Below are 12,989 nucleotides of genomic sequence, written 5' to 3'. Positions count from 1 at the left end.
CTTGAACCATGCGCGTGTGCGTCGGACGAAGAGAAGGAAGATCTCTCTCTGCTCGGGCTCATGGCTGAACCGGTCAGCGCTGCAACCACCCCTGTAAATATATCGTGTAGATAGTCTACGGACTACAGTCTACCGAGTCATCATTCACGTAACAATATTTACATTTCTTACGAAAACGATAATAGCACGAAGGCCATAATTTAGCTGGTGTAGCGTTTGTTTCCGCTTAAACAAGACCACCCAAGCGTGCAAAAAAAAATAAAAAAGGAAAATTTGTTGGAGTCACAAAATATTTAGAATGCGGTGGCGTCATAACGTAAGTACGATTATTATGCAGCCATACTCATAAAACGTGCAACGCACTACGCTTTTACAATTTTCATGTATTTCGAATACGAAGGCAGTGAAACTGATAGAGACCTTAAATTCAGCACAGGCTTGTAGTTTACAGCGCCAGTAAATCTAGAGAAGCTTAATCTCAACTTAAAGGGGTACTGACACGAATATTTTCAGTTGTTTTTTTTTGCGTCAAATGAAAGATCAAGCCCTTAAGAGGCTAGAAAAGGTAGTGCTAAGCGCGAGTGCGCCCTGAAAAAGTAATTACAGTATGTTTTTAAAAGCTAGTTTCGGTTCCTACTGTACCTTGACGTCACAACACGGTATGAGCTTCTCGTCACGTGCTCGCACAATATATAGTGACGTTTCTACGGCCGCTCAGCACCGTGGCTCTGTTGGTGACGTACAAGCGGCCACCTTGGAAGTTTTCGTACCTAACGTCATCACAACTAGCCAGACTGGTGCGTGAAGTCACCAGAATTTATACTGTAGCCTGACGTCAAGCTAGCGTCGATGTCAGTGGGTGCGCCATAGAAAAATTGACTTTAATATCGAAATAAGATATGTTATCAGCATTTGCTGGGCTTCACGCTTGCTCAGAGCCGTTTCTGCATACAGGAGATTTGTACGGCAAAGTAAACTCGGCTTCGAAAAAAGGTGTCAGTACCCCTTGAAGCGACCACGTCCATCCGTGCCGCTATTCACAACGGAGGTTGAGAGGAAAAGCTTGCACGCAAGCTTAGGCGTCCATTTCTTCGCAAGAAATCCTAACGATGGTCACTCCAACGGCTTCCACACAGAAAAACACATCCATGCGCGTCTACGATTGCAACACTTGCAGCGCAATAGTTTTTTCGGAGCTGCGTTGGTATCCCCTGTAAAAAGCAGCGGTATAGGAACACGACATAGGAGCAAGAAAGATGATAAGTGACGACCACGAGCCGCACTCGCGAGTCTGGTCAGCGAAGAAGCAAGAACGCCGCGGATGTATACAGGCTCAGCGCTAAAACGTCCGTGCGATCAACAATTTACAAATTTCTCACAGGCAAGTATAGTTTGTGAAGCGTATTGGCGAAATTATTCTGAACTCTGTAAAACAATGATGCAATAATAACGCCTTGCGAAATCATCTTATCGCGCGCTATTATGCTTTAGGAACCACGGCGGTCTTGCCCTCGAGGTATTCCATAGGCCTCTGAGTTCCGGGTCGGATCGCTGCCGTTCAGCGAAGTCGTCGGCACTTATGGTTCCCAAGAAGCAGTCATCATCCTGGTCGTCTTAGGCGGCGGGTCCACGGAGGCACGAAACAGGCAGTCGGCCTCAGAGTGTTTTCTTCCCGACTTTTAAACGACGGTAATGTCGAATTCTTGAAGTGTTAGGCTCCACCGTGCGAGGCGACCTGAAAGGGTCCTTCAAGGTAGCTAGCCAACACAAGGCGCGGTGGACGCTCACAACATTGAAGGACCTGCCGTACAGGAAGGCGCGAAACTTGGATGTAGCCCAGATAGTGGCAAGGCACTCCTTTTCTGTTGTGGAATAGATGGTTTCTGCTTTAAATAGCCGACCGGCTAGCATAACTGATAACCCTTTCCAGTCCGTCATTCAATTTCACAAGGAACGGCGCCGAGGCCTACGCTGCTTGCGTCGGTGTGGATTTCCGTATCGGCGTATTCGTCGATATGCGCAAGTATCGGAGGCGTCTGCAGGCGTCGTTTCAATTCTTGAAATGCTTGAACTTGGGCCGTTTCCAACCTGAATTCGACGTTGGTCTTCGTGAGTTGCGTCAGTGGCTCGGCGATCCGGGAAAATTCCTTGACGAAACGTCCGTAATAGGCGCACAAGCCCTAAAATCGGCGTACGACCTTCTTGTCGGTGGGCGGCGGGAAGGCAGCGATAGGAGCTGTTTTCCGCGAGTCCGGGCGAACTCCATACTTGCTAATGACTTCGCCCAAGAACAAGAGTTTGTCGTACGCGAAGCGGCACTTTTCTGGCTTTAGGCTGAGCCCGGAGGTCTTGATTGCTTCAAGTACAGCTTCAAGGAGCCGTAGCCGTTCGTCAAAGTTTGAGGCAAAGATGACAACGTCATCCAAGTGCACGAGGCACCTCTGCCACTTCAATCCTGCCAACACGGTGTCCATAACACGCTTTAACGTCATAGGTGCTGAGCAAAGACTAAAGGGCATGCATGACCTTGAACTCTAAGAGGCCATCTGGTGTTATAAAGGCGGTCTTCTCCCGCTCCCTGTCGTCGACTTCGATTTGCCAGTAACCGGTCTTGAGGTCCATCGAAGAAAAGTACCTCGCGTTGTAAAGTCGATCAAGGGTGTCGTCTATGCGTGGGAGAGGGTAGACGTCCTTCTTCATGATTTTGTGTAGGCGGCGATAATCGACGCAGAAACGAAGGGTGCCGTCCTTCTTCTTCACTAACACCACAGGTGACGCCCACGGACTCTTCGAAGGCTGAATGATGTCGTCACGTGGCATTTCATCGACTTCTTTCTTTATGGCCTCACGTTCTCGCGTCGAAACTCTGTACGGGATCTGGGGGAGTGGCCCGGCACTTTCCTCTGTTATGGTGCGGTGTTTTGCCACTGGGGTCTGCTGAATTCTTGACGACCATGAAAAGCAGTCCTGGTATTGCAGGAGCAGTGTTTTGAGCTGTTCTTGCTTATGCTTCGGAAGGGACGGATTGACGTTGAAAGCTGGCTGGGGAGCTTGGTTCGTCGGAGTAGGCTCGGAAGAATCGGCGAGGGTGAACGCATTAGTGGCTTACACAATTTCTTCGATGTAGCAGACCGGCTTGCCTTTGTTCACGTGCTAGGACTCATTGCTGAAATTCGTGAGCACCACTGTTGCTTTCTCTCCATGAAGCTCGGCTATTCCTCCGGCGACACACATCTCGCGGTTGATTGACAAGTGCTGGGGTGCTATGCAGGATGGCCCAAGCTTCTCGGGCACATCAGTTTGCTCCGAGCTCGCACTACAGCGGTAATGATAGGAAGACAGTGCGTAGCACGCGATAGCAGCGTTGTTAAAAAGGCTACAAGAGCGAGCATGGCATCACAAGCGCGTTTGCGGCGGTTTTCAAGGAAACACAGCGTGCGAACGCATCAGCGCCGACGCTCAGTCAACATTCAGCAGTGCAGCGACGTCAGCGTGATTGTCGAGCTATCTTTTTGCCATCTGAACATCGCTCCTCCCAGAGGCGTGTTCGTGGGCATTTGTCTTCATTCAGGCAAGTTCTTTCGTTCCACCTGCAGCATGGAAATTTCCACTCTCAAAGACAACAAGGGCGCACACGGAACGCTCTCGTGCAGCTCGTTTCGCTTCTCTCGAATATTACAGATAAATATATGGACAGGTTAATGCTACCTACAGTACACGTCTGAAGATTTTTCTGCATTAACGAATCGATAGAAACAATGTCTCCACAAACAAGTAAATGGTAACATTTCTCGCCGCAAATGCCACCAGGGGCGCTTGCTTCATGGCAGGCTGTGAGTGGTACGTCGTGTGCACGGTGAAAATTTGATTGTACTAATTAGCTAGGTCTTGATCAACGTGATATTGAATAGTTCTGTCTAATGTGGTAGTGTTTTAGTCAACACGACTATAATTACTCAAGTGTAATTAGCAATGTGTCAGTATGGAGCTAATTAGCATAATCCTAATTCGCATGGCCTTGGTGAGTGATGTTCTAATGAGCTTGGTTTTAATTAGCGCGCCCGTAATTAGCGTCGTACTAGTTATGCTAATTAGCATTCTATTAAATAGCTCGATCTTAGCTTCACACGGCTTCATTAGCATGGCCTCAGCAAGGTGTGGCTTAATTAGCTCGGTCTTAGCATGAGTTGGCTTAATTAGCTTGGTCATATGTCCTCATGATACCTCTCGAACGGGCTTCTTGCGTTGTAGATCTCGCTCCCTTCGTTGTTAGTGACGGTGATGCGAAGGATAGGGTTAGCAATTTTGCGCTTTTTTTATATCTAATTGCGAATGGCTGCATGCTTCACTGTTTGGCGTGGGATCCTTAACTAGGCATCTTCAAGGCTTCTGTACAAGGTGTTGCAGGGCCCCTATGAATTGTATTCGAAAGGCGTATTACTGTTTAGCCGACCTGGTTATATCAGCCTTCCAGTGTTTTCTTCTGCAGATGTGAGGTTTGACATGAGCAGTGCTTAATGACATTTGGCTTTGATTACACCAACAGCGCTACGTCTCGTTGCGTATTCAACAGTGACCGGAGTAAACCCTTATGTGTGACCTGTGTGTCCTGCACTCAAATGTATGCAGGGAGCGGAAAATTGATTATCGGAGCCTGCACTTTCCTCGATTACAGGAGACGATTTCTCGTGGTTTCAGACGCCAGCCAAGAGTTTCGCACAGATCTCGTAAGGACTATTAAGCTTATGCTTCGCGGCGGCCGCCAGGCATGCTCGCACTGCGTTACAGAGAAACGCGAAACAACTAAGTTCTTGCCAAGTGCCACCAATTACTTTGTGTCTGCGGCCTTCAATAACACAACACGCGGACGATCGACAAATGGCGCAGGCGAGGTAACACGTGGTCAATCGTGATTGGCCGACAAATGGCAGCGCTTTCTCGGCGTCATAGAAAGGTACATCAGATAATCATAACATTTGTGTGTGCGTGCGTGTAAACCAGCGAAAGGAACGGGACAAAGCGAAGAAAAAAAAAAGAACAAAAGACAACTGTAGTGATTGTCTTGTTTGTGTATTCTGGGAGTTGTCCTATTCCGTCTGTCGCTTTAAAACGCGTTATGGTATTTAATCACCAATTCATCCAACTGCCGACTTCGTTATGCGTCATGCCTGGCATGACACGCTTGCGTGATATTTGGAGCGTTTAGTGCTAGAAGTGGCTGTGCCAGCTTAGTAGATGTGTAAGAGTGACGGAGGCTTTCCTGTTTGTCAGTTTGACGTGAGGACAACTTGCGAAAGGTGGCCGCGTGTTTCTTACTTCAGTAAGACGTCTTCAAGCGAGGTAGCGGCCAGGCCCATGGTGAAGATGCCGAGATTGCGCTTGTTTGCCTCGATCGCCTTGAGCAGCTGGACGAGTTTTGTGTGTTCCGGGTTGCCGAGGGAGAAGACAAGGAAACCGCGCCGGCGCAGGAACACCTCGGCGCCCTCGACCACGGTCTTGAGGAATCCGATGATGTGCTTCACGTTCGGCATTTCGGTCGTCGTCATGTGCAGTCGGTAGCCGATTCCTGCGAAAGCACACACATCCCGCGTCACCGGTTCTTGATATGTAGTACACAGCGTATAACACCGCTGTGAAGCAGGCGCGTGTTCCGCGTCACCACTCGCACAGACTCCTCGTATGAAGATTAAGGAAAACACTTTTAGAACGCCAGTTCCTATTTGAAACATCCGGGCACAACACGTAGGATCAGTCCTGATCAGCCACCGCCACGCACACACAAGAACGATATATCCAAAAACTACAGCCGCTTAGAGGTGTACGTGTCGTCGAAGTGAAACGTTTTTCTTTAGCAGCGAAGTTTTGTAAGCTATCGGTAACTTGTGCTCCGTCGTGGAAAACTCCACAGGTGGGTATGCGCCACAGGAATCGGGCAAGCCCCGCTAACGAGTACAGCTGCAGGTGCGAGCGTTAAACGAAAACTCTGCTCGGCGAAGTGAAGCACGTCATACACGTGAAGGAGAGAGATAGAAAGAAAGAGAAGGAGAAAACAGAGAAGGAAAGAGAGAGAGAAAAAGGAAGAAAGAGAAATAAAGATAGAAAGAGCGCGAAAGAGAAGGAAATAGAAAGACACAGATAAAAAAATAGATACAAGAAACAGAGAGAAGAAAGAAGTAAAGAGAAACAAGGAAGGCCACCCAGCTCCCCTCTTCCTTCAGGTTTGGCACCACTAGTGCGAAGCAGATTTTTTTAGGTCGAAAACCACATGAAAGCTGTCGAGTCAAGAATATATCTACGTAAGTATATCGTGTGGCCATCATATGTCTGGGAATCGTGGATGTCACCAAGACTATTGTAAAGACACACCTGCAATCTAATTTAATGGATCCCTATCAAAGAGGGAAATGTGCCGATGCTATTCTATTTTACCAGTCGGGGTCGCTACAGTAATGGTCCAAGGAAATAGGCGAACACATACGTACCGATACGTTGTGTACCATGATTATCATACAACGCGTGTTATAGGCCTATAGCAGTATTAAACACTCATGTTATGGTATGATTACGCATGCAAGACAACGGAAATAGGGGCTCCTCCCTGATGTAACAAGGCTATTGAGGGCGATGTTCAATGTGAGCTTTTGATCTCGGATTTCGCCAACCGATATTGAAAGGGGAATACCAGTAATCATATCTCCCTGCGCTTTTTCAGGGGCTGATATGCTGCGGCGCAATACCCTTTTGTGCCTTTCTGAGGTTCTTTCTGGTTGCTGTGAAACTGCTTAGCTGCTCGTGCAAGGATACCCATAGACTCACCGTACTTCCTTCGCAGGAAGATGGAAGAGCCGCAGCACCGCACGCTCCCCGAGGAGATGATCGCAGAACGGTCGCCGAGGATGTCGGCCTCCTCGATGGAGTTGGTGGCCAACAGTATGCCACGCTGGCCGCGGTTCTTCAGAATGGCGTGCCACAACGCGTTCCGCGCTTCTGTGTCACAGCCCACGGTCGGCTCGTCTAAGAGCAGCATCTGCAGTGCCCGACAGGGACATCATGCATACTTACATGTTCCCTGGTGTATACGAAGCGAGCGACTAGACCAGATTGAAGTACGTCCTCATTGAGAATTTCTCCATCATCCATTGCCATATTCTAACATTGTTATGGAATGTTTTGTAACGAAGCTGTATGGTACTGTATGGTACATACTCGGATATATGCAGCGCGACTTGGACGAAGACAGGAGACACATAAAACACAGACGAGCGCCGACTTACAACTGAGTTTATTTGCACTTCGACAGGCCTTTTTGTATGCACCAACCCAGCCTGTATCAACCATCACACAGAAGCAGATAAACGACGTTAAAACGATAAAGTACTTAATGATGCTGTAAGCAAAAAAATTGGCATCAAAACACGATGTTCAGATAGTATTCTCAGCCCCTTGTAAGTTGTCGAAATTGTGCAGCATGATCAATCGGCAAGGGTTACCCCAGTGCACGACTAAGCACAAAAACAGGTTCACAGAATGTGTCGCAAATGTCGTTTACGACATTCCCCTCAGCTGTGGCCGCCGGTACATAGGGCAAACGGGCAGATGTTTTAATGAGCGAGCAAAAGAGCACAGCCTTAATGTACGCAATAACGCTGGTGGCTTTCTAGCTGAGCACTGCAAGCGTTGCGGCTGCACACCAAATTTCAACAGTACAAAGTTTCTGAAAAGAGTCAAAGACAGGACAGAACGAGAACTTGTTGAAGCGTTTTTTATTAGGAAAGCTGCCGATCAATGTGTAAGCACGCCTTCAGTCACATTAACAGACGCTGAGGTTGACTTTTTAGATGGTTTTGTGTGACGTGTCCTTTCGCCCTCACCTGCTTTTCCGTGTTTTGTTGGTCATTTGTTCATCTTTACACTTGTTATCCATGACACAAATGAGGTTAATAATTCGTTTTTCACAGTGCGTGGTTGTCACCCCGGCGCCGGGTTGTATTTGAATTATCTTGATCCGTTCACAGTTAATTGCATTGATTTTGTCTGCTTTTGGTTTTGTATTGCTCGTTTTTTTTTCGGTAAGAGCGCAAGCAGTCTGTTGGTTTCACTACCTGACGCCGATTTCTGATCTCTAGGTTGTCATTGAGTGTTTCATCCTCTCATGCTTTTCCGTGGTTGTTGGTCATTGTTCTTTTAGATGCCTACTTCACTCGTCACCAGGACAAGTTAGATATTTCACGCTGTGCGTGTGTTCGGCTTGGTTTTTGTTGGCGCGTTTTCTAGAATTTGTAATTCTTTGCGCTGTCTTGTCATCGAAAAAAAAATTAGTTCGCTTGTGTGATATAGGTGCGCATAAACGGTGGCTTTTCGTCTTGCTATAGGCATGTGATAATTTTTTTGCTTACAGCATCATTAAGTACTTTATCGTTTTAACGTCGTTTATCTGCTTCTGTGTGATGGTTGATACAGACTGGGTTGGTGCATACAAAAAGGCCTGTCGAAGTGCAAATAAACTCAGTTGTAAGTCGGCGCTCGTCTGTGTTTCATGTGTCTCCTGTCTTCGTCCAAGTCGCGCTGCATATATCCGAGTATGTACCAACTCGCCCAAGTCAAAGTTTTATTGTATATACCTCTACCCCGCAGCGGTTTCGGCTCTGTGGGCAGAAACGACAGGCCGCTAATACAAGAACAGACACTTGCGCTCGCGTGCTCCTCTGCTAGCAGATGCGCACGCTCCTTGCGCTTTAACCTCAGACGCTGAGGAAGGGCATTCAAAGAGGTGGACAGACGAGACGACGAACGCGTTCGCTGTAGACTCGTGCACAACTGCAACGCCACAACTAAATTTCGACCTCTGGGAACTTTATGGGCCCTTTAACAATTGAAGGCAAACGGCATATCTTTCTTTGCAATCAGAAATACAGCATAGAGCTCAGTGTTCGTTTCAATAAATAAAACCACAAAACAAGCATCAATACCGCATGCTGGATCATAAGGTGCCTGTGAACAATGGGAACACCCTTCCACGCGATCCGGGTAGAGATTAGGTTGCAGCTGCTTTGCACTTCACACGAGGGCTTCGAATGACGCCAAACGGCCCTTCCTTCTCCCCGCGTGTGTTTCCCGCTTTCCTATATAAATGGAGACCCGCCTAGCAACTCATTCAGTTCATTCTGAGACTGCCATCGCTAGATCACGGAAATTAAAGACACCAGAAGAACAGCGTGAATGCAATGCTCGACGAAAGGAACAAATTCGCCTTGCTGAAAATGGCCGCGGAACCAATCACGGACTACCACAGCGATCGCAAAGCGATTATCACTACCATTACTCTAAAGTAATGATAAAACACACCTCCCCATCAGCATGTATGGTGTTCGATATACATTCGCTGTCGAACCACCTTCGCAGCGTAGATTGGAGCCATAATTCTTTTTTCCATCGTGATTGTGGATGTTGTAGTGAACATGGCGGAGGCCGGGTTGATGTCGTATGCCTCACTCAATGCTCAATTATTCCGGCTTCAGCCGCCCCTCATTCCCCCAACCTCCCTGAGTAAATGGTAAACCCATGTGCCTACGTGCAGTTGGCTATTATGAATGGGGATCAAAACAGCAGCAGTTCACACCAACAGCTGCATACGGCACGCATCTTCTCTGGGCCGGAGGAGATGCCTATGCCGTGTGCATCTGTTGATGTGATTAACTGTTCTATTTCATTATGCCTATATGGTTAGGTAGCGCACTTTCGACGGGGACAAAAGAAACAGAAAGGACACGACACTCGCTACTGTTTCTTTTGTCCCCGTCGAAAGTGCGCTACCTAACCATATAGGCATAATGATCAGTCACCAACTAGCCCAGCTCTCAACCTTATTGTCCTTGTAAGCTGCTAACTTGCTCTCGGATTACCCAGTAACCCGCTGCACAAACATTGCAAATGCTTCTAGTATAGTTAGTGCCCTGATCTCTTGCTTTTTCGAGGATACATTGTCCCAGCTAACTCGGAGCAAGCTAATTCCACAAGCACGCAAAAATATATGACGGTGCGATCGACGCTGTTTTATTAGGCATCCCCTCACGCGACCTGGTTAATTGTTAGTACATTTCACATCCATGTAGAAAATAATTGCTTAAACTATTTACTTGCCTATTAACGAAAGCTCTAGAGTGAAATTGTGCATTACACTGGAAATCATGAGGTGCAATTATTTCCACAGCAATTATATGGAAACTCCAGGCGCATTGTTGCCGCCGCCGCCGCCGCCGTCGGTGTCGACGGTCGATGTGAGGTTCCATATCAAGTGCAGGGACGATAAAATCACCGCGTTCGTTGTAAGTTTTCCGTGCTAATGAAAGCATGCGAGGGCCGTCGACGATCTCGGCTCAAGCGGAAAGGCATCGAGGAAACGCACCAGCCGTCATCCGTAGCGCGGAAGCCCCATCGGTGTTCCGGAGGGGGCTGCGTGGCTCCAGCAAGGATTGCGAGCCGGGCACGGTGTTTTACGCAGTATCTTGACAGGGATCAGCATAGGGCTCGTACCTTTGTACGCCCTGTGTTCTCACCGCTGTTTCCGTTGATGTGATGGACAGTACAAAGGCCGTTTCGCTCACTGCAGTGGGGGCGTTCCTAACGCCAGGGCTTTGTTGAGTTACGTCAAGTTGGATGCAAAAGAAGTTAGCTCCTAGCATTACCTCGTATCGCATTCCAATTTGCTGCTACAGCATTCATTGCTTGCGTCACGTAGAGCTCGATTTTACTCAAACTTTGCAAACCTCGAGCACTAGCCAGCAAAACGCGTTGCGGGCCCATTATTATGGTAGCGGCCACCATTGTTATGGTATACCTTGGGATCACCGATCAGGGCAATGGCTAGCTGCAGCTTCCGCTTCTGGCCGGTGTTGAGGCGCTTAACGAGCCTCTCCTTGTACTCCTGCATCTGGAATGACATCACGAGGATCTGCAGGGACTCCAAGGTCTCTTTGTCGGTCATTCCACGGATCTGCGGCCGTGAAAATGAACATTAGTGACGTCTTCTAGGAAAATTACAAGCTATAAAGGAGGATAAATGAGTAGAGTCCTATTAAAATCCTTATATCTATTGTAGCCGAAAAGAGATTTCTATGTAACCAACATTTGGTCAAAGGAACTAACGCTTGCTCATTCTGACGACATAGTGCTAACGACGACATGTCCCTTTGAAGAAACTGCAGCGCCTGCGACATTCACAATTCGACAAATATTGTTAATTCGAAGCATCCATATTACTACGAATCTTCACCTCGTTTTCAATATTCGCCCGCGTAGTTGTACCTCCAGATGTGTTCGATGACAGCGAGCTCCAGTAGATTGAGCTCAACTATTTTACCGAGAACTGCAGATAAGACTGACACTACACTTCACAATATTATTTAGGCACAGACTGATACTGCTATTCTGTAATGGTGGAATTTCAAATCGTTTGTTCAACCACTTTATCAACATAAGCAATTAATGCGTAGCGTGCCTGGCAGTGGTTAAATTTTTACCATGGCACAAAGACTCGCAATCATTACTAGCTCTGCACTTGACAAGAGCGCCTAGGACATACACTGTAAGTATTGCAACTTATACATATTGTTTCGTTTACATACACAGGACTATTCTTTGTGAATTATTGTTACGGGTTCCAGCACCTGGAGAAGCTAGGTTGGGAGCAAATGCCTCCATAACAAAGTAGCATTTTGCTTTAGATTAAAGCAGCCGTAACAGCCCCGTTGCAGTGGTCATTGATGCGCTCTGAACGTTCATATATTAAAACTACATTTCACCTATGTCGTCACAGCCCCTAGAGGTACCTTTTTACGACAGCAGTGTTCGACGGGATGCCTGCCACATACAGTCGGACACATCGCGGCAACGAATGACTGGGATGGTCCGCTGCGGTGGTATAGTGGTTACGGTACATCTCCTGACTCGAGGATCGCGGGTTCGATCCTGGCCGCGGCGATGGGGTTTCGATGTAGGCGAAATGCTAGTCCGTCTACACATTGTAATGTCAGTGCACGTTAAAGAACGCCATATAATCGAAATTGCAGGAACCCTCCACCAAGGCGTACCTCAATCATATCGTAGTTCTGGGGTGCTATGCGGGATGGCCCGAGTTTGGCGAAACTCGGAAACTCTCCGAGATATTGCGACACCCCGTTTGAGCGAACTAATAGTATGAGAAAGTCAAATCCAGCCCTCAGCGCGCGCGCTGCGTTACATTGGTTACGATGGAACGCGGCGCCACGTCAGGGGCGGTCGACAAAGTTGGGTGACGTCTTCGAACCAGCGGCATCTTTAATTTCTTTGTCGTTCCACTGAGTGCAGAAGTGCACCCATGCAAGTAAGGTGTCAGAAATTTTTACTAATGATATTTTTTAGAGGTACGGGCTGTTTAAATTCATTTTCAAGCGTTTAGAGTGTACAATAAATATTCTTTGCAATAACGTCAGCGTACACGGACAGGCACTTTCGGTAGACCGCACCTGCCCTATACCCATCTGCTGCGGCACGCGACAGGACGTGTACGCTTTGTACGCCTCCCTACGACCTGGATACCTGCCGAGCTCAAACGCGTCATTATCTGTGAAATCTTTTCGAAATCACGTAGACGTTGTGCCATACGATTAAAGGGGTACTGACACCAACTTTCGAGGCTGATTTTACTCCGTCATACAAGTCTCGTGCATACAGAGACCACTCTGGGGAAGTGTGAAGCTCAATAAATGCTGATAAGATATTTTATTTTGATATCGAAGTCAATCTTCGCAATGACATCGACACTAGCGCCACGTCGGGCTGCATTGTTAATTCTGGTGACTTGATGCACCTGCATGGCTATTTGTGATAACGTCAGGTACCAAAACATACAATATGGCCGCTTGCCTGTTACCATAAACATTAAAAATGGCCGCTTGTGCGTAACCAATGGAGCCACACAGCGGAGTGGCCGCGGAAACGTCATGATATCG

At 47.6% G+C, this 12,989-nt stretch overlaps 1 protein-coding gene across 1 annotated transcript; it reads right to left on the bottom strand.

Moving 5' to 3' along the window:
• Window positions 1–5,312: 5,312 nt before the first annotated feature.
• On the bottom strand, window positions 5,313–11,132 carry LOC119385564 (cholesterol transporter ABCA5). Its single transcript, XM_037652979.2, has 3 exons — window positions 10,838–11,132; window positions 6,817–7,027; window positions 5,313–5,566 (listed from the first exon to the last, which is right to left on the bottom strand). The coding sequence occupies exons 1-3, from the start codon at window positions 10,982–10,984 to the stop codon at window positions 5,313–5,315; spliced, it is 612 nt and encodes a 203-aa protein (XP_037508907.2). The 5' UTR covers window positions 10,985–11,132.
• Window positions 11,133–12,989: the final 1,857 nt, after the last annotated feature.

This window comes from Rhipicephalus sanguineus, chromosome 3 (genome assembly GCF_013339695.2).
Source record: "Rhipicephalus sanguineus isolate Rsan-2018 chromosome 3, BIME_Rsan_1.4, whole genome shotgun sequence".
NCBI classification, from domain to species: domain Eukaryota; kingdom Metazoa; phylum Arthropoda; class Arachnida; order Ixodida; family Ixodidae; genus Rhipicephalus; species Rhipicephalus sanguineus.
Note: the sequence above shows the minus strand (reverse complement) of the source record. Positions and strands in the feature narration are given on the sequence as shown.

Bases quoted from the DNA above. Each gene is read 5' to 3' on its own strand.
- LOC119385564 (XM_037652979.2), bottom strand. From the start codon at position 10,984: ATGACCGACAAAGAGACCTTGGAGTCCCTGCAGATCCTCGTGATGTCA. The intron at 7,028-10,837 runs GTATACCATAAC...CGGGCACTGCAG, and splicing joins CCCTGATCGGTGATCCCAAG to ATGCTGCTCTTAGACGAGCC. The intron at 5,567-6,816 runs GTGAGTCTATGG...GTGCTTTCGCAG, and splicing joins CTTCCTGCGAAGGAAGTACG to GAATCGGCTACCGACTGCAC.